General features: G+C 52.8%; 1 protein-coding gene across 1 annotated transcript in view; it reads left to right on the forward strand.

Annotated features, from left to right (window-relative positions):
* GALNT17 (polypeptide N-acetylgalactosaminyltransferase 17) overlaps positions 1-16,382 on the forward strand; it is a 433,455-nt gene extending 417,073 nt beyond the window's left edge. Inside the window, exons 10-11 of the mRNA XM_036279727.1 lie at positions 15,395-15,562; positions 16,136-16,382. Coding sequence (XP_036135620.1) covers positions 15,395-15,562; positions 16,136-16,264 — 297 coding nt within the window. The 3' untranslated portion in view covers positions 16,265-16,382. The remainder of the gene's footprint in view (positions 1-15,394; positions 15,563-16,135) is intronic.
* The last annotated feature ends 3,301 nt before the right edge of the window (positions 16,383-19,683 follow it).

Genomic DNA, 19,683 nt, shown 5'->3' on the forward strand with positions numbered 1-19,683 from the left:
AAGTCATGTAAGTGTTGGGGCTCAGGGGATGGAGTCACAGAGGACACGTTGGAGTTAAGACACAAGGAACAGTGGCTTTGCCCCACAGAAGCAACCTGTGGTTCTGGGCAAGGGCTTCCCACATTTGGTAGGAAGCAAACCCAGTAATCCCTTCTGATACCTGGAAAGCACCGTAAGGTCAAAGCAGGGCAAACAGGCTTGAAGGAGTGAGGGCAGGGACTTGTTGTTAGGAAAACTGACCACATGCACAAAAGAGAGACAGGGGAAACGGGAGAGAACCGGTGCCGTGTGCCACACCGTGGCTTTTTGGCATTGCTCACTTCCATGCTGTCTCTTATGCAATATTGAAACACCCTCCCCTGTGCTCCAGGGAGACACTCATAAATTCATTTTGCCTCGTTGCAGTGGGAATATTTAAGAGCCTTTTTTTCTGTTCCTCCGCCTCATCTTCTCTAAAAATATTCAAAACATTTCTGATTTCATTATTTTGGGTTTGTTAGCTCCTGCCTCCTGGGCCCCGCCTCCATCCAGCCCACCTGCGCCTCCCTGGCGCCCGGCCGCTTCGCAGATCTCCACGGAGGGCAGGGTGCTGCCTCTGCTTCCCCAGGTTTGGGGGACCCACGCCTCTTTCTCTGCCAGCTGCTTTGCTTCCCTTTTCGAGTTCCAGTTCCCAGTTCCCTCCTTCTAATTATCCCTGAAAGTGGGTCTCGGAGTCTACCCACAGAGATCTTGACTTCCCAAGTGGCGTACAGAGGACATGCACGTGGCGCTGATACCGCCCGGGACCCGAGTCAGGAGGAACCATTATGCTGTTTCTTTCTTGCCAGAATGGGTTGGGGAAGCATTCTATCCAGAAAATCAGAATTACAACCATCAATTGTTTTCCAGTAGAGATTCTGAGTTAAAAGTTTTATGTCTCTTAGTATTTTTTGTTTAATTTTTTTTTTCTTTATTGATTTTAGAGAGAGAGGAAGAGAGAGATAGAAACATCGATGAGAGAGAGCATCGATTGGCCGCCTCCTGCATGCCCCCCACAGGGGATCGGGCCCACAACTTGGGCATGTGCCCTGACCGGGAATCGAACCGGCGACCTCTTGGTGCACGGGTCGACACTCAACCGCTGAACCACACCGGCTGGACTCTCTTTAGTATTTTAGTTGACTTTTCTCCAACAGAAAAGGGGACCCATGTTGGGCTTGGAATAAGGCACTGTGTCACACTGAGCAACATGGCCACATTGTCACCTGAACACCCCACCCCGCCCAGAGCTGTCAAATTCAAAGGCACTGCTAATCTTGTTTCTTTTTTATTAAAGATGCATTACAGGGAGTTTAAAAAATACACATTTAAATCATCCACAATCCTACCACCCTATTTCAGAGGCTTGCTTTTAGCCTTTTTTTTTTTTTAAGAAAATCTTGTTTTTTTAGATTGTTTTTACATCACCGGCTTAACAGAGAAACACTGCCCCTGCCTCTGAAGGGCACGAAGGGGGACTGGGGCCCGGAGGTCGGGGTGCAGCCCTTAGTACAGCATGCCAGTTGGCTGCTTAGCTCAGAGTTCTGATTTTTCTCTGCGTCCGCGGTGTCTGTGGACCGATGACTGTGGAATGCTGCTGGTTTGGAAGGGAGGGGCTCTGAGAGCAGGCCATTCGGGTTTAAGGGTGGATCTGGAGCAGTTTAGGGCTAGTGGGGTTCGAGCCACTGGTACAGGATGTCGGGGCCTCAGGAGTCTGGGTTCCCACTGGAGGAGGCCAGAGGAAGACCAGGGGTGGGGAGCAGGATGTCCTGGACTGTCCTCACCGTACCACCGGCCTGACTCGGGAGCGGGGGGTCATGTAAAGGGCACGGACCAGGCAGTGCTGGGATGCCACCGTGTGGACCCCCGGCAGCACACACTGACCTTGGTTGCATGGCCTGCTCATGGCTCCCTCTGTGGCTTCAGGGGCTGAGTAGCAGGTGACGGGCCCTGCTGGCAAGGGACTCGGATCAGTCATCCTGACGGCCTGATACTGCTCCCCAAAGACTCGGTTCAGGACCACAGAATTCCTCGGGGCCTGAGTCTGTGCCCTCCTTGGAGACTGAAGGGTCAGCCAGACACATCTTGAAAGTGACCCCAAGAAGCCCTGCAGGACGGCTTTGTGCACGAGGATGGGTTCTCATCGGCTCAACCTCAGTATCCTCCCCGTACAGAGTTGGTCTGGCCAGGAACTGACCAAGGTTTCAGGGGAGGAAGACGTTCTGTTTGGGGCAATGTGAGTTTTGGGGAGAGTGGGCTTTGGGAATCCCAGCAGCCCAACATTCCAACCTGGTGCCGAGGACAGATGGGGCGACATCAGAGCAGTGGCCCTAAGGCAGCTCCCCGTTCAGTGGGTGACAAGCCGGAGCAGTTGACACCAGAGAGATGGTCACACCAGCCAAGGACCAGTGGCGTCGATTGTCGCCGCCCAGAGGAAGGCAGACCGCCCTGTGTTAGATGTAGTAACAAAGAAACCCAGGGTGAGGACTCCCTACGGAGTGTGGCGTGGAGGCCAGACTGGAGTGGGTGCGGGCAGATAGGGTGGCGGGGAGGTGGAGACATGATGGAGAGAACTTTCTGGAAGCTTGACTCTCAGGGAAGGCGAGGAGACGGGTGGCGTGCGGCGGGGGCTGGAACCGGAGAGCACGGTGAAGACAGAGTGAAGGGGAGCGGAAGACCAAACAGAAAGGAACTAATCACATTTCTGCAACATTAGTGGAAAATGTAGAGAATGCTGAGGATTCGTGCTCAGAAAGTAGGTGTTCTGTAGCCTTAATTTCAGCAAAGCTAAATTTCCCCTGGGTCAAATTATGGGATATGGGAGCAGAAGTGTAAGCCTTTCTTTTTTTTCCTGAGAGAAACATGAATTTATCTCGACAGAAATGCAGGAATCGACTGACCTGCCAGCCCGATTCCCCCTCGGAGAACGACAGTGTCTGGCCCACCCGGCACAGTGTACCGTGCCGAGGGCCCAGACCCCAGGGAAGCGCTGTGTCCGACTTACGAGGCGGGCACGGTGGGCGAGCCACAGACATTCAGTGCTGAACAGAGTCACGCGGTGTGTCAGCTGCAGTCAGGGCCCAACTGCTTCGGCCAGGCCTGTGCTGTGGCAGGAGGTGAGCCCAGGGCGCCAGCCTGGCACAAGCCCGGGGCCCAGGTGGGAGGGTAGAGCCAGCAGCCCGGGAGGACCAGTCCCGTCGGAGGGCCCACAGAGAAGGCAGGAAAAGCCACTGTGCCGTGGGAGTTTTGGCTACTAGAATCAGGAGGGAAAAAATAAAGTCTTCAGTGGAGAGTATAAAAGGGAGCGTGCCCACGCGTTTTTAGGGTCATTGCCTTTGGTTACATAACATTATGCACATGCGCAGACCCAGGAGAAGGCCTGCAGAGCGGGGCTGGTGGGGGCGTCCACACCTGGAGCTAGCCTCGGGCGTTCTGTGGCAGGGTACCTTCACCTCTGCTCTCACAGGGCACCCGGACGTCGTCCCCAGGCCCCGTCTAACTCCCCTGCTAAGGCTCTGAACTGCGGGCCGAGGCTGATCAAGTAGATGGTGGGCCTGGACTTGTCCGGGAACATGGCCAGAGCAGCAGACAGGCTCAGCTCTTCTGTTCCCACTGCAGAGGGGCGAGGGAGGGGTGCGAGTCAGAGATGAGAGGCCATGAGAGCTCAGGACCTGGGGGCAATGAGGTGGCATTGGGGGCACAGAGCTGAGTACCCCAGTCCAATGCGGGGCCTGCACCTTGCAGGAATCTGGCCTGGTCCGGGCAAGGGCATGTGGACTCTGGATCAAACCAGGGAAGTGAAGTGGGGGAAGGAGGAAGGGCAGGAACAGGTCAGGGGCGGCCCCCCAGCCTTCCCGAGGTCAGGGACCCAACACAAGAAACCATGGACCCAGCCAGGAGAGCCTGATGGACTGGGAGATGCCTGGGGACGTGGCTGCTCGGGGCGCAGACCCTGTCCTTGGGGACAAAACAGGAAGCCTCGAGTGGCTGAGTGCCGGGAAGGAGCTAGGGACAGGAAACGCTGGCACGTGGGGGCACGTGGGAGCCACAGGAAGAGCAGAGTCCGCAGGGAAGCAGAAGCAAGGCCCACCCTCCACTGGTGCTCCACCAGGTCAGGGACACCGAGGGACACACATACAGGGCTGACTGGGGCCCACCTTCTCGCTCGGGGCAATCCCGTTATTATCTCCGTTTGGAAGATGAAGACACAGAGTCCCATGGGGCTCATATAACTGGCCCAGTCATAAAACCATTAAGTGGCAGCGTTTGGATTTCAGAAGCAGGCTTCAGAGTCCAAGTCCTTAACCATGTTGTATTCTGCCCCTTTGATGACCCAGCCCAAAGCCAGGGGTGCTGCTTCAAGTAGCCAGAGGAGACAGTGAGGCAGACTTAACTAAGATCCTGCTCAAAGGGAGCAGAGGGTTCACAGCACTTCCACACTGTACCCGGTATGCACATGGACCTCCCTGTGTCACACACACAGACAAGAAAGAAATGTGTGTTTATTGAAAAATAGAGTCTTTGCTCCTCCAACCGATTCAGGAGTCTGGGTGGGCTTGGACAGCATGCTCGGGAATTCGGTCCTGATCCTGGGGAGCTGGAGTCAGCCATATGCTTGCCATCCATCCCCTCATGCTGGTGCTCCCCACATTTAGGACCCCTCTCTAAGAGGCTGGGGCCCCCTCCATAGAGCTGTGTGGACCAGACCCTGCCCCTTCACCTCCATTGGCACTGCCCCTGATCCAACCGCTCCTGCACCTGTCTCTGCAGGAAACTTGACCCAAGGTTTTGTGGCACAAATATGTCTGCCCATTGAGTCTCAGTAGCAAGTGCATTTCCTGGAGGCATGTTTTCATCCCGCATGATGAGTGGTGATTGACAGAAAGGAGAAGGCTGAGGGGTGAGGCCCTTGGGACCCTCCCACCTCCAGGAACTGGCTCTCTGCAAAAACCAACTGGTTCTCTAACATGCCTTCTAAGCTCCCAGATATATATATATATATATATATTTTATTAACCTTATTGATATATAAGATAAATGCGATAAAGTGTACCTATTTAAAGTATTAATTTGGCCCGGCTGGTGTGGCTCAGTGGCTTCAATGTCATCCCATGGACTGTGAGGTCCCAGTTTGCTTCCTGGTCAGGGCACATGCCCAGGTTGTGGGCTCGATTCCCAGTTGGGAACGTGCAGGAGGGAGCTGATTGGTGTTTTTCTCTCATATTGATGTTTCTATCTCTCTTTCCCTTCCTCTCTCTTCAAAAAAAATCAATAATAATAATAAAAAGAGAAAACATTTGCCCTGACCAGTATGACTCAGCAATTAAAGCATAGGCCCACACACCAATGAGTCGCGGGTTCGATTACGGTCAAGGGCATGGACCTCAGTTGTGGTTAGGGTCGTGCAGGGGGCAACCGATTGATGTGTTTTCCTCACATCGATGTTTCTCTCTCTTTTTCTCTCCCGCCCTCCCACTCTATCTGAAGAGGATTGGGTGAGGATAGATAGATAAAATATTTAAGTAAATAATGTATAAATTTGATGAGTTTTGGTAGGCGTACACGTCTGAGAACTGCCTCCCCAATCAGTACACAGAGTTTCCACCTCCCCACCCCAAAGATCCTTTTGCCCCTTTTCCCCACCCCCAGTTCCCAAGCAGCCACCACCCGACCCCTCTGAGATACACTGTGCAGACACTCTTTCTTGTATTCAGTTTGGACCTGGCACGCCCGGACAGTGGGAGAGAAAGGCTGTTTGTGTTTGAGAATAAACACACACACACACACACACACACACACAGTCACCAGAAACCATCCGTGTGGCTTCAGCCAAGCAACAAAGAAATTCACCCCAGAGCAGGCTTGACCAATGCAGCCCATCTCTGCGTGCTGAGTGGAAGCTGGGAAACCACCTCTCATGCAGCCGTGATTTCCTACCCGGCCTAGGCGTGGTTTTAACGTGATGAGGAAGACCCTTAAATGAAGGCAGTGGCAAGCCACGCTTTTATTAACACGCCAGTGGATTTTGTATGTTCCAGAGTCGTTCCACGATCATTTGGCTGGCTCCTGTGTATCTGGCCATACCCTGAATGTTTTAGGTTTCCCTCAAGGCTGTTAAATCTGGGTTAATACTTATGTGTGCCTCTTAGATGATCTCAAATAGAAAAATTTGTTTTCTTCTCCTCCTAAATGAGAATTAACTGTATTGGAGCTCAGAGGGCTTTTTCCCCTAATGCCTTAGTGTTGTGGATAATGATGTTCGTTTCCCCTCCTGGCCCCAGCAGCCAAACCTAGAATAAGTCCATTCAATTCAAAAGACATTTATAGATGATTTGCTTTTTGCAAGGTACTTTTCTTGGTTCTTGTGCTATATAAAAATGGGTAGGACACAGATGTTCTAAAACAACCACAATAAAAACCTGTAGCAAGCAAAGACACATTCATAAAATACATGATTATGTAAGTTGAAGCGATCATATCTGGGTGGGGGCCTTGTGGACCAGTGAAGGTAGGGGTAGGTGGGGCCATCTTCCACCGAGGGAAGACAGTTGGCTGGTTTTGAGAACTCTCAGCATCTGTCAGACTAAGCCAACAGACCAAGAGTCAAGCCTGCAAGAGCCCTGGTGCAATGTTGTGGTAAAAAGTTTACCCTGAAGTCGGTGGGCAGTGGGAGCTATGGAAGGCTGGAGCAGGGGTGATATGAGTTGAACCTGCAGGACTGGGTAGGACAGCTGGGAACTGGGAGGCCTGGAGGTAGGAGGACCAGTTACAAAGCTCCCGCAGCAGTTCGGGTTCAAGAGGAGGCTCACCTGGGCTAGTAGGAGGAAATGTGTAAAAGAGACATATGGAGGCAGAAACTGTAAGACTTTGAACGTTGGTGACGCAGAGGGAGGGGGCAGAGGGGATTCAAGTTTATAAACCTAGAGCCTGGGCGAGATCAGGGCTCTGGGAGCCAGTTGTCTGTTGACCACTGGAACAGTGAGGGTCAGCAAGTTTCAGGCAGTCATAACTCAGAGGAGAAAGCATCACCCATTGGCCCATCAGTAGCACATGATCTACTTCAGGGTTGCCTTGGCAACAATGAGTATCATCCTGAAGTGGCAAATTCCACAGAGCGTGGCTTGGACATAATTTTATGTGTGAACCTATAGACAGGTGATGAGATAGCTCCCAACAACAGAGCAGGTGAGATCCTTTGAAGGGTCTCCCCAGTACTGCATAACTAGATTCTAGATCATCGCAAACAAATTCAATTTAAAAACCTTTCTAGGTGCACAAGAGCGATTGTATCCATTAGCTTTTGCTGAGTAACAAATCACCCCAAGACATTTTCAGATAAACAAAATCTGAGTGGATTTACCATGACAGACAATCACCGAAGGAACTTCTAAGGAAAGTACTTCAAGAAGATGAAAAATGAACCCAGAAGAATATCTTAAAGTAAGAATGAATTTCGAAGAAATTTATAAACATATAAGTAAATCCGAACAAATATTTCTTAGATAAAATAATAAGAAAAATGTCTATTCGTTCCTCTGGGGAAATATATCCAAAAGTCTGAACATTTCGAAGGAGGTGATCAGATGTTGTATCCTGATGTCCTTAAATTTAATGAGTGGGAGTGGTTGTTAAGATATTGAATAACATTCGATTTTGCTCAGTTGTTAATGGCTAAATTTCAAGAATGAACAATAAAAAACTAGAAAGGGAATATAATTTCCAAATGTGTAGAGGGAAACCATGAAATATGATAACATTTCAACAGATAACCCCCAATACAGCCAATCCAAACAAAGGCAAAGAGCAACAAGGAAGGCTGGACACAGAGAAAGTACAAAGCCAGGCAGTAGAACTGAGTCCAAACATATCATCAATCACAATACAAACAAATGAACTAATCTTTCTGGTTAAGAGACAGAGACTGTCACCTTAAATTTTTTAAATTCCAGGAGTATTCTGTTTTCAAGAGACACGTTTAAAACACACAGAGAGAGGAACGTTGGAGTTGAAGAGTGGGAAGGGAATGGCAGGCAGATCCTAAGGAGAGAAAGCTGGGGAGACTGTATTCGTAACAAACAAAGTAGCCTTCACAGTGCATTAGTAAAGACAAAGTGTGTCATGTCATGATGATGAAGGACTCAACTCCCCAGCAAGGTAGAGTCATTCTTAACTTGGATGCAGCTCTCAGATCTGCCATGTTCGCTCCTCCTTCCGTTTCGCCACTTGAGTTCAGTCCCCCGTCATCCCTGGGACACTCATCATGCCTGACCACAGTCCATTCTCACTGAGCAGCCAGCGTGGCCATCCTGCAGTTCAGGTGGCCCTCGTGGCCATGTTGTGTCCCTGCGGCACAGTCTCATCTGCGGTGCACCCATCCCTGCCTACGTCTGCCCCGTCACAGCTGTTACTCAGCATCACTTCCTCTGGTCTCCGGGCCTTCGCACCTTCTCTTGTCTTTGTCTGGTCTGGTCTGCCTTCTCTTTCTCATTTGGCCTCGATGGCCCCTCCCCTTGGGAAGCCTTCTCTGCCCTCTCTCTTCTGGATTGGGGGCCCTCCTGTTTTGGTTCGAAGGAGACATTTAATATACTTCCTAGCATTATTTCACACGTTGTCATCCTTGCCTCTTTCCCTCCCCGCCTCCCTGCGTGAAGTGTGAGCTCCTTGAAGGCAGGTACTATGTCATTCATTCATGATGGCCACGAGTTTATCGAGCTCCTCCCGTGTGCCAGGCTCACTTCTAAGAGCTAGGGATGGGGCTGTGAAAAAAACAAACAACCAAACAAAAGACGACAAACAAAACTTCTGCCTTCATGCCCCTCACGTTCTAGTGGAGGGAGCCAGACAACATACTCTATAAATAAGGCAAATACATAGTCTATAAGAAGACACTGTGTTCTTAGAGGGGGATCAGGAGCAGGTAGGTGGTGGAGGTGAAATCCATATGTGCTTTGCCAATGGATTGAATATGGGGGGGGGTCAAAGGAAGAGGCAAATAAAGGGTAAAGTCCGAGCGTTTAGTCTAAGCAACTGGAAGAGTCGAGTTGTCATTACCAAGATAGAACAGATGCTGGATGCTCGTCGCGGGGAGGGGAGGGCACCGAGGGAAGGAGGAATTTGGTTTGGGTCATGTAAATTAACATGCTTATTAGACATCCAAGTAGAATGTCGGGTGGGGAGTTAGACAGATCTGGAACTGAGGGGAAAGGTGTGGTTCAGAGAGAAATTTGGCACAATTAGCAAAGTTACTATGTAGAAGCTACCGAGAGCCCTAAGGACGGCAGGCTCCCCAAGAGAAGGCAATGGAGAGAGGAGGTGACACCACCTGCACCCAGCGCAGCGTCTGGCCCACCGCCGGGGCCCAATAGAAAGACGAGTAAAAAGCAGGTGATGGTGACAATTAGTGCACCTGTTGACCTTCAAGAGCGCGATTGCCGTGAGCAGTGGATGTAGAAGCCGAATTGCAAGGCTCCGAGGAATTAGGGAAGGAAATCCAGGGACACAATTAGGAGATGATAAGAGCGGTGGCCGGAGAGGATCTGGGGGCCCTAAGGATTGGGGTGTGCTCATTGCTGGGAGAACCGAGAGAGACGGGAGAAATAATGACTGAGGTACCTGCAGAGCGAGGAGAGGGCAGAGACAGATGGTGAAGGAAGTCGGGTTTGGAGGGGTAAGAGGCATAATTCCCGAACAAAGGGGGACACGAGATCCTCTGAGGACAGTGACGGCCGAGGACGCCAGGGTCGGGATGGAGGAGGAAGGACACGTTTTAAAAATCTGGACCCTGAAGAGGTGGGAAGGGTCTTGACTGACAGGGAGTCATCAGAGGTGACTGCAAACGGGGGGAGGCCCAGGCACAGTGGAGGCTGGACGGTCTGCACTGGGTGCGGCCGCCGGCAGCTGGCCCTGGCCCGCCCGGCCCCGTGGAGGCGGGAACCAGGGACCTGCAGAGCCCGCAGCTCCGAGTGACCCCGAGGGACCAAAGTGGCAGCCTGCGGTTCACAGAGACGCACTGTGTGCGCTGGCGACGGCCATTCGGAGAAGGAAGTGAAGAAAACGATACCATTACCATCGCACCACAAAAGATAAAGTGCTTCGGGATACATGTGTAGGACAGGACGTGCCCACTGCGCCAGCAGCACTGTAGGAAGGCGCGGAGACCTGAATAAGGAGGGTCTCCCGTGTCTGTGGAGGGGAGGACACACCGCCGCGAAGACGGCAGTTCTCCCGGGGTCAGTCTGCGATTCTGTGCCATCGCCATCAAAATTCCAATGGCCTTTTTTGCAGAAATGGAAAAGTTGATCCTAACATTCATATGAAGCCCTGGTCGGTTTGGCTCAGCGGTAGAGCATCAGCTGGCAGACCAAGGAGTCATGGGTTTGATTCCAGTCAAGGGCATGTACCTCGGTTGCAGTTCAGTCCCCAGCCCTGGTCACGGTCGTGCGGGAGGTAACCGGTGGATGTGTCCCTCTCATGTGGATGTTTCTCTCTCCCTTTCCCTCTCTCTGCCTCCCACTCTATCTGAAGATAAATGGAAAAAAATATCCTCAGGTGAGAATAAAAAAAAAAATAATAAAACTCATATGAAAATTCAAGGGACCCAGAATAGTCAGAACAATATTGGAAAAGAAGAAAAAAAAAATCTAAAACTTACTACAAAACTGCTAATCAAGGCAATGTGGTATTGGCGTAAGGACAGACATGCAGGTCAATGGAACAGTCCTGAGAGTCCAGAGAAAGAATTTGCACCCATGCTTTACATCATACACAGGGGTGGGCAAAAGTAGGCTCACAGTTGTTCACTGGGGAAAGTACATATTGATAAATAATGATACAAAGATAAACTCATGCACTCACCACTGCAAACCTACTTTTGCCCACCCCTGTATAAAAATTAATTCAAAATGGATCATAAGACCTGAATGTCAGAGCTAAAACTATAAAAATCTTAGAAAACATAGGGGAAAATCTTCATGACCTTGAATTTGGTTTCATAGCTATGACACCAAAAGCACAAGCAACCAAAAAACACAGATAAATTGCATTTCATTAAAATTAAAATCATTTAGCCTGGCCAGTGTGGCTCAGTGGATTGAGCGTCGCCACATGGACTGAGAGGTCCCAGTTTGATTCCTAGTCAGGGCACAAGCCCGGTTTGGGGCTCGATCCCCAGTAGGGGGCGTGCAGGAGGCAGCTGATGGATGTTTCTCTCTCACATTGATGTTTCTATTTCTCTCTCCCTTCCCCTCTCTCTAAAAAAATCAATAGAAACATACTTTACAAAAATAAAAAATTTTGTGCTTCGAAGGACATTATCAAGGAAGTGATAAAACCACCAACAGGATGGAAGAAAATATTAACAAATCAAATATCTGAAGTAGGTGTAGCATCAAGAAATATAAAGAATTCTTAAAACCCGACAATAAAAAGACAAAGAACCCACTTCAAAAATGGGCAGAAGATCTGAATAGACATTTCTCCAAAGGAGATACACACATGGCTGATAAGCACATGAAAAGATGCTCAACACCATTAGTTATCAAGTAAATGCAAATCAAAACCACAATTGGATACCACTTCACACCCAGTAGGATGGCTAGGTAGGGGGGAAAATGTTTTTTAAACACAGTAATAAGAGTTGGCCAGGAGGAGGAGAAATTGGACCCCCGGTTCATTGCTGGTGGGAATGTAAAGTGGTGCAGCTTCTCTGAAAGTAGTTTCTGACAGTTTCTTAAAAGTTGGACATGGGCTTACCATCTGACCCGACAGTTAGCAGTCCCACCCCTAGGTATACACCTAAGAGAACTGAAAACACGTCACACAAAACCGTATGCACGGGTGTCCCTAGCACATCTCCTAACAGCCCACAGTGGAGACAGCCCGACCGCCCTTCGCCGGTGAGTGGAGACGCAGAGCCGCACAAGGAGGGGACACTCCCAGCACTGAGGACTTGGAGCTGAGTTACAGAAGGGGACGCGGCGTGGAGAGGCTCACACTGCGGCCAGGGAATGCTGACGCCAGAGTGTCCTAGAGGAATGAGCAGCATCTCCAGGCAGGGGCACAGCTGGAGCAGAGCCCGGGAGCAGGAAAGCCTGCGGGACATGCAGAGGACAGGAAGCAGAGGCGTTGCAGGAGGGAGCCGGGGTGGACTAGGCAGACTTCCAGTCTGGGAGTGGAGCAAAAAGGGGGACAGGGTTGATGTCAGGCCTCAGCGCGCACCAAACTCCTGCCTCCTTTCAGACCGCAGCACCCTTCCACGGACCCTGGCCCCTTGGCTGGGCCGGCAGAGCCTGTGCCAGTGGTCTCCGGGGACTCTGGCCTTCCCCCAGAGCAGAGATCCTGCAGCCTCCTCAGCCGCCCTGCCCACCTGATGGCTGCGTGGCTTGGGGGTGACATGTGGCCTTTGCACACTCCGTGTACACAGCAGCCTGGGTCTCATCGTTTTCATGCCCTCGCAGACCTCAGAAAGGAGAGACTCTAACTCCCAGTGGCATTTAGCTTCGCTCTTTAAACATCTGGGTCACAGATATGTTTAGTTAATTAATGTTCTTAGCGCTGCTCATTTGCCTTCTGGATAATAGATTGATTCATAATTTCAATAAGCAGCTGTGTATATCTTCCCCCGAACATAAAGGCAGCTTGTTGTCATTCATCACTTTGCATTTGGTGAATTTAAATATACTCAGAGACATTGTTTTGGGAGGAGGAGGAGAGAGTTACTGATTTTCTTATCATTTGCCTGTAACAATTACTCTGATTTGGAACCAACATGTTAACTGCATCTCTCTCAAGGGCACTTAATAAAATCTCTGTCACTTGTTTTGGGGAGGTCAGGAGGGCTTCCCTTTTCGGATCAGAGCAGAGGGTTTCTGAGTAGCTACCACCAGGAGCTTAGAGCCCCCAAGGAGAATCTTATGCCCTGGAGAAGAGGCACTCATGTCCCTGAGCAGAGTTGCCTTCTTGATCCACCCATGACCAGAAGTGCCCAGGCTCTGGGAGGAGGAGCGGATCATTAGGGAGGAGGCCCCTCTGCTGCTCCGCTTCTGGGCCAGGGCCACCAACCACAGGGTCCCTAGGGACCCAAGAGAGGCCAGGACCTAGCCAGGTGTCCAGATGTCTTCATGCCTTGGCTTCCTCATCTTTAAAATGGGCTGAGTAGTAGTAGCACGTACCTCACAGGGTGTTATGACAGTTCTGCTATTTACCCCCTGTACAGTCTTAGAAACGATGCACAGTATGCCTTCACTGCCCGCAAGCTGGCCATTGTATCTTCTTCTTATATGAGAACCAGCTGTATATCAGTGATCACCACTCCCACCCTAGTCACCTAGGATCATAAGAACAAACATGAAGACCGGGCCAGGCTTTCTCATGCCCTCGCCAGCCTGCACTGGCATCATCTCGGTGGGAACACAGCCCGTCCGTATATCCCCAGAAGGCCGTCTCCAGACTGGGTACACAGAGGAGCCTCCAACACATGCTTGTAAAGTTTAAATGTGGATTTGATTTTTTTTTTTTTTTAATGAGGACATTCACCAGATTTACAATGTGCTCATCCACAAATCAGTTTTGAGAACTTGGTCTGTGACTACCCTCCTAGCAAGGAATGAAATAATTGAGACACAGCCCCAGCCCCTAAGGAGTGTGAATGGCAGGTGGATGCATGTGTTCAAAAGTTGGAATACAGTGTTTTCAACAACGTGGACAGGCAGGAGAGGGGAGGCCACTGCCGTGGTGTGAGCCCTGCTCGGGGAAGGGTTGGCAGGCAGCACCATCTCTGTATCAGTTAGCTAGTGTTCCATAACAACTATCCCGAACGTAGGGGCATAAAACAGTATGCATTTATTATGGCTCATGAGTACATCGGCCAGCTGGAGGGTCCTGTGATCCGGACCAGGCCCAGCTGATCTTGGTGGGATTCATTCATGAATCTCCTACCAACTAGCAGGTTGGCGGAGCGCTACCTGATCTCTGATGACCTCATCCCCTTGTCTGGTGGTGGTCTCTCACGCTCAGGCAGGCCACCCTGAGCTTCCTGCCATGGGGGCAGCAGGGTTTTAAGAGGGTGGACATATGCAAGATCTAACTCAGGAACAGGCACATCCTCACTTCTGCAACATCCTGTTGACCAAAGCAAGTCACCAATATTCATGGGATGCAGACTTAGACTCTGTTTGATGGGAATCACTGCAAAGCCGCGTTACCAGTGGTGCACAGAAAGGAGAGTGAAGGGTGTGGCCATGTTTGCCATTTCCCACGATCTCCCAGCACGCCTGGGTGCGTGGAGTGAGGGGAAAGCAAGGGCGGGACACTGTTGCTGCACAATTGGGATTTTACAAACAATGTTGCAATAAATACCTTACACACAAGCTTTTGGGATATTATAAACAATGTTGCAATAAATACCCTACACACAGGCTTTTGTGCACCGTTCTGATTATTTGCTTGGGATAGATTTCTAAATCTATGGAGTCAAAGGAGAGGGTCATTTTAAAAGCAGAAAGTGTATATTTTGAAATCCCCTTTTCTGCAAGGTTGTAGTAATTTACCCTCCCTCCAGCCCATCTTACGTTAACCTTGATAAAAGAAGAAGAGGTTCTTTTTGAAAATGTGGTATCTCATTGCTGTTTTATTTATTGTAAAACCTATGAGCTTGAATGCGTTTTTTTAAAATTTCCCCTTTATTGATTTTAGAGAGAGAGGGAGAGAGAGATAGAAACATTGATGAGAGAGAACATCGATTGGCTGCCTCCTGCATGCCCCCCACTAGGATTTGGCCCACAACCTGGGCATGTGTCCTGACCAGGAATTGAACTGGCAACCTCCTGGTGCATGGGTCGACGCTCAGCCACTGAGCCACAGCTGTCGGACCGAATGCTTTTTAATAATGTCTGGTTCTCCTTTTGTGCGCTGCGTCTTCAGGCCCTTTGCAGCAGGGTAGAGTTAATGCATCCCCAAGTACGAATTAGGAAGAAATGGAGGCTCAGAGAGGGTAGGTGAAGTACTCAAGGTGGCCCAGCCAGCGGGAAGCAGAGCCAAGCTGTAGAAATCAGCTGTCCTGCTCTTGCACTGATTCCCACTCCCCAGTGTTGCTGGGAAGAGGCTAGACTTCTGAAACATGGACAAGGACATGCTTAGAAAAAAATCAGAGAGTGGATGCATCTAGGCTTAGCAAACCAGAGGGCTTCCCGGCCAGCGCTCTCCTGTGGGTGGTGTGTGTGTGTGTGTGTGGGGGGGGGGGTGACAGGCCTGAGAGGTGACCAGGACTACAGCACTGACAGAGGTTGGGGTGAGACCTGCAGACCTGAGCCTGTTTTCCTTGGTGGCCTCACCCCTGCCTCTTGTGCCTGCTCCTTGCCATCCTGCTCTCTCTCCCCAGCTCGCCCGCTACACCAAGGAAGGCTTTCTGCACTTGGGAGCCCTGGGGACCACCACGCTCCTCCCCGACACCCGCTGCCTGGTAGACAACTCCAAGAGCCGGCTGCCCCAGCTGCTTGACTGTGACAAGGTCAAGAGCAGCCTTTACAAACGGTGGAACTTCATCCAGGTGAGTGCTCCATGGACAGGGCCGGACCCCAGAGCAGGGGAGGCTGCCGAAGACCACAGGGCAATCTGCTTCCCCAAGGGTACCCAGCAAAATGCACCAACGATCCCCTAGCCCTGGGCCAGGTGCCTGGACCCAAAGCGTATTTTTGGGGTGTCAGGCTGGGGATTGCCATGGGAGATGGCCTCCCTGACTCCTGCAGCAGCACCAGGCTGCTTTGGCTCTGAGAAATCTTGGGAGGGGGCATGGGGGTGATTTCCCTGAAATCTGCTAAAGTACCTCCAGCCAGTAGGACTCAGAAAGTCAGGCCTCGAATGTCCCTGGAAATTCCTCATAATGACACCATTCCTCACGGATGCTCATCACCTGGTTGAGCCACTCAGACTTGATGAAGCTTATTTGTTGTCTGATTTTAGGATTTCCAGAGGAGTCCGCAATGATCCCTCCCCCTGTACAAAGACTTCTGGTGGGATTGTCCCCACAAGAGGCCATGTGCTGGGCACCATGGCATTTAAACCCCTCTCTCTCCCTCCCTTTTTCTCTTTCTCTCCTCCTTTTACCCCCATCTCCTCCCAGAATGGAGCCATTATGAATAAGGGCACTGGGCGCTGCCTGGAGGTGGAGAACCGTGGCCTGGCTGGCATTGACCTCATCCTCCGCAGCTGCACGGGACAGAGGTGGACGATTAAGAATTCCATCAAGTAGTGGGGAGGAGCTGGGGACCCCGGAGCCTGGCCAGAGGGACAGGGTCTGCCTGTGCTCTGGATCAGCCACACTGGTGGGAGCCAGCCGGGAGCCAGCAGGTGCTCGTGGGCATCCACGCTTCTCCAGGGCAGCATCCGCCAGCCAGGAGCCAGCAGGTGCTCGTGGGCATCCACGCTTCTCCGGGGCAGCATCCGCCAGCCAGGAGCCAGCAGGTGCTCGTGGGCATCCACGCTTCTCCGGGGCAGCATCCGCCAGCCAGGGAGCCAGCAGGTGCTCGTGGGCATCCACGCTTCTCCGGGGCAGCATCCGCCAGCCGGGAGCCAGCAGGTGCTCGTGGGCATCCACGCTTCTCCGGGGCAGCATCCGCCAGCCGGGAGCCAGCAGGTGCTCGTGGGCATCCACGCTTCTCCGGGGCAGCATCCGCCAGCCGGGAGCCAGCAGGTGCTCGTGGGCATCCACGCTTCTCCGGGGCAGCATCCGCCAGCCGGGAGCCAGCAGGTGCTCGTGGGCATCCACGCTTCTCCAGGGCAGCATGGGGGCCCAGATGGAGATGCCGTGTCCACGGCAGGCACTGAACTTCCGTGAGGCTCCTGCACCCTGGAAAAGCACCCCCAGCCCACCCCTTCTCTGGGAACCCAGGAGCTGTGTCTTCTGCAGCCGGATGTGAACCTGGCACCAAGGAGGGAAACATCCACCTCTCCTTTGTCATCTTGCCACCCACTCTCAGGACTGGACTGGAAGGGGCCCCTTCTCCTTGTCATCTGTCACAGCAGCAGCTTCAAGTTCCACCCCAGCCCTCAACACAGTGCGGGGGGCTCAGCCACACCCTAGCTCCCCTGCTCAGGAGGTAGGAGGCCCTGACACAGTTCCCCTGAGGGGGCTTCTACCCACATGGCCGATCACAGCGGAGGCAGCCTCCACCCCAGGCCTTTCCATCAGGCGGAGTGGGGGCTGCAGTTCTGGATTTTCCTGGTGCCTCCCCTAGAAGGCCAGTGAGGAGCTGACTCCTTCGTGGCCGCCTGGGCATTAGTGTTCCTGCGTCCGGGCCGCTCTCCTGCCTGTGTCTGGAGGGAGTGAGACGGGGGCAGGCGAGCACGCAGGGTGGCTGGCGTGGTGCGGGCCCAGGCTGCACCCCAGCCAGTCCCACCCTGCCTGCCGGGCACAGGGAGCCCTGACATGGGGGCCGCGCCGGGGAGCAGCGAGGGCCTCCACCTGGGGCGTCAGGACGCAGCCAGCACAGCTCAGCGGGCCAGGCCCCAGGATGCCCTGCGCTCATCTCATCTCAGCCGCACTGCGCTGGCGGACGGGGAGCAGGCAGTCGATTCCTCTCTGAAGAGTAATAATTTTTCTTCGATTGCCCTCTGGTTAGGGTGCACTTATAAGTCAGAGTTAATATATGGACGTGTGTGTGCCTGTGCGGTGTGCGTGGCAGAGCGTGTGCACCTGCATGTGTGTGTGTGCAAGTGTGACCATGTGCCATGCGTGTCTGGGCGTGCATGTCCGGCTGTGTGTGTTTGGGTGTGTGAGTGTGTGTGTCCAGGTGTGTGTGCCAGAGTGTGTGTGTACGGGTGTGTGCCTGAGTGTGTGTGTCCGAGTGTGCATGTTTGGGCTTGTGTGTCCAGGTGTGTGTGTCCGGGCGTGTGTGTCCTGGTGGGCGTGTCCAGGCGTGTGTGTCTGGGTGTGCGTGTCCAGGTGTGTGTGTCCAGGTGTGTGTCTGGGTGTGCGTGTCCGGGCATGCGTGTCCGGGTGTGCGTGTCCGCGCGTGCGTGTCTGGGTGTGCGTGTCCGGGCGTGCGTGTCTGGGTGTGCGTGTCCAGGTGTGTGTGTCCAGGTGTGTGTCTGGGTGTGTGTGTCCGGGCGTGTGTGTCCTGGTGGGCGTGTCCAGGCGTGTGTGTCTGGGTGTGCATGTCCGGGTGTGCGTGTCCGGGCGTTCGTGTCTGGGTGTGTGTGTCCGCACGTGTGGCAAAGCAGAGTAAGTGTGGCTGTGGGCTTGCCGCTTCATTGCTCACCTGGACCCGGACAAGGCTGCTGAGAAGCTTGAGGGTGGGGTGGCCACACCTCTGGCCAGAAGGATGTGGCTCGGCCTTGCCCCATGTGGTACCCCAGACAGAAGGCTGTCCTTCTGCCGGTTCCCATCTCTCCCTCATGCTGTCCCCAAAGGCCCAGCCCTGCCCAGAATCAAACCCTGTAGTTGCCCAGTCTGGGGTTCATATGCTCATTTGGTGGCATCTTGTTGGTGATCAGCCTCACCCCATCTCCCCCCTTGTGAAATAAATACATGTGAGCACTCTCCAAAGCACCTTGTTCGCCTCTTGATTTCTCCAGAACTGGAGCTCGGGAGCTCCTGGGCTGTGGCAGAGGGTCCTTTGGCGTGAGGGTTTGGTCTCATTACAGGCAAAAACCCTCTCAGCCTGCAGCTGGGACAAATCCAGCCCGCCCTGGCCCCGCCCTGCCCAAGGCAGGACCAGCTGACCTTCGGCACTGGCTTAGCAACCCCCTATCTGATGGATTAGGAGGGTCAGGCTGCTTCGGAAACCTCTGAGGAAGAGGAGGGTTGGAGGTGAGCTGGCTGAGCCGTCCAGATCCACCCCTCCTGCCGCAGGCACCGGCTTCTACCTCTGGAGACCTGTGGCGAGAGCCTCTGTCCCTCCTGATCATGGAGAGTGGAATCCGCAAAGACACCAGGCCCTCTGTCCCGGAAATGCTTGTGGGAGAAATGGGGGAGTTCCCTAGGCGGTGACAGCCCCATGTCTCTCCCCGAGGAGGCCAAGGAGGCCCGTCTGTGTGGGGGGCACACAGACACACGTGCCCGTTGCCCCCTTTCCGTTGGGTTCTCCGCGAATCGGGGTTTACAAGCTCGTCGGTGGAAAACGCTGCTGCTTGGTGATGAGTTCAGCAAACTTAAATATCAGAGTCTTGGGGTAACTGTGGAACAAGATCAAGACCTGTGGTTCCCACGTGAGGTCCAGGGAGACCCTCAGGTCATCTCACAAGGGAGTGCTTCGGGGAGGAGTCCAGCCCCATGGAGCCACCCTCTGCCCTGTGGGGTCCTAACATAGAAATTCAGAGATGGCAACATCCCCTTTTACCGTTGGCTGAGATAGCCCGAATCCCTAAGAGGTTCTCAGAGGCCCCTGTGGGATCCTTCCTCCTGCAGGAAATGAGCCGAAAGCACCTCAGACCAAAGAAGCCGAAAGACCTGCTCTGTTCTCCCACAAGGTCCTAAGCCAGGCCCGGGCTGCTGAAACGGGAACCTTGTGCCCTACGGTCACCCTGTGCCCGAGGCTGCACTGATAGAATAGACAGCAGAAGCGTCCTGGAACTCAAGAGAAACACTGCTCTTCTTGTCACCAGCAGCAGGACAGGTGTTTAGGGGGTCTCCTTGTTTGGGAGGAGGCGGGATGGGGGGGCTGGAGGAGG

Source organism: Molossus molossus, unplaced genomic scaffold (assembly GCF_014108415.1).
Source record: "Molossus molossus isolate mMolMol1 unplaced genomic scaffold, mMolMol1.p scaffold_m16_p_3, whole genome shotgun sequence".
In the NCBI taxonomy this organism is placed as follows: Eukaryota; Metazoa; Chordata; class Mammalia; order Chiroptera; family Molossidae; genus Molossus; species Molossus molossus.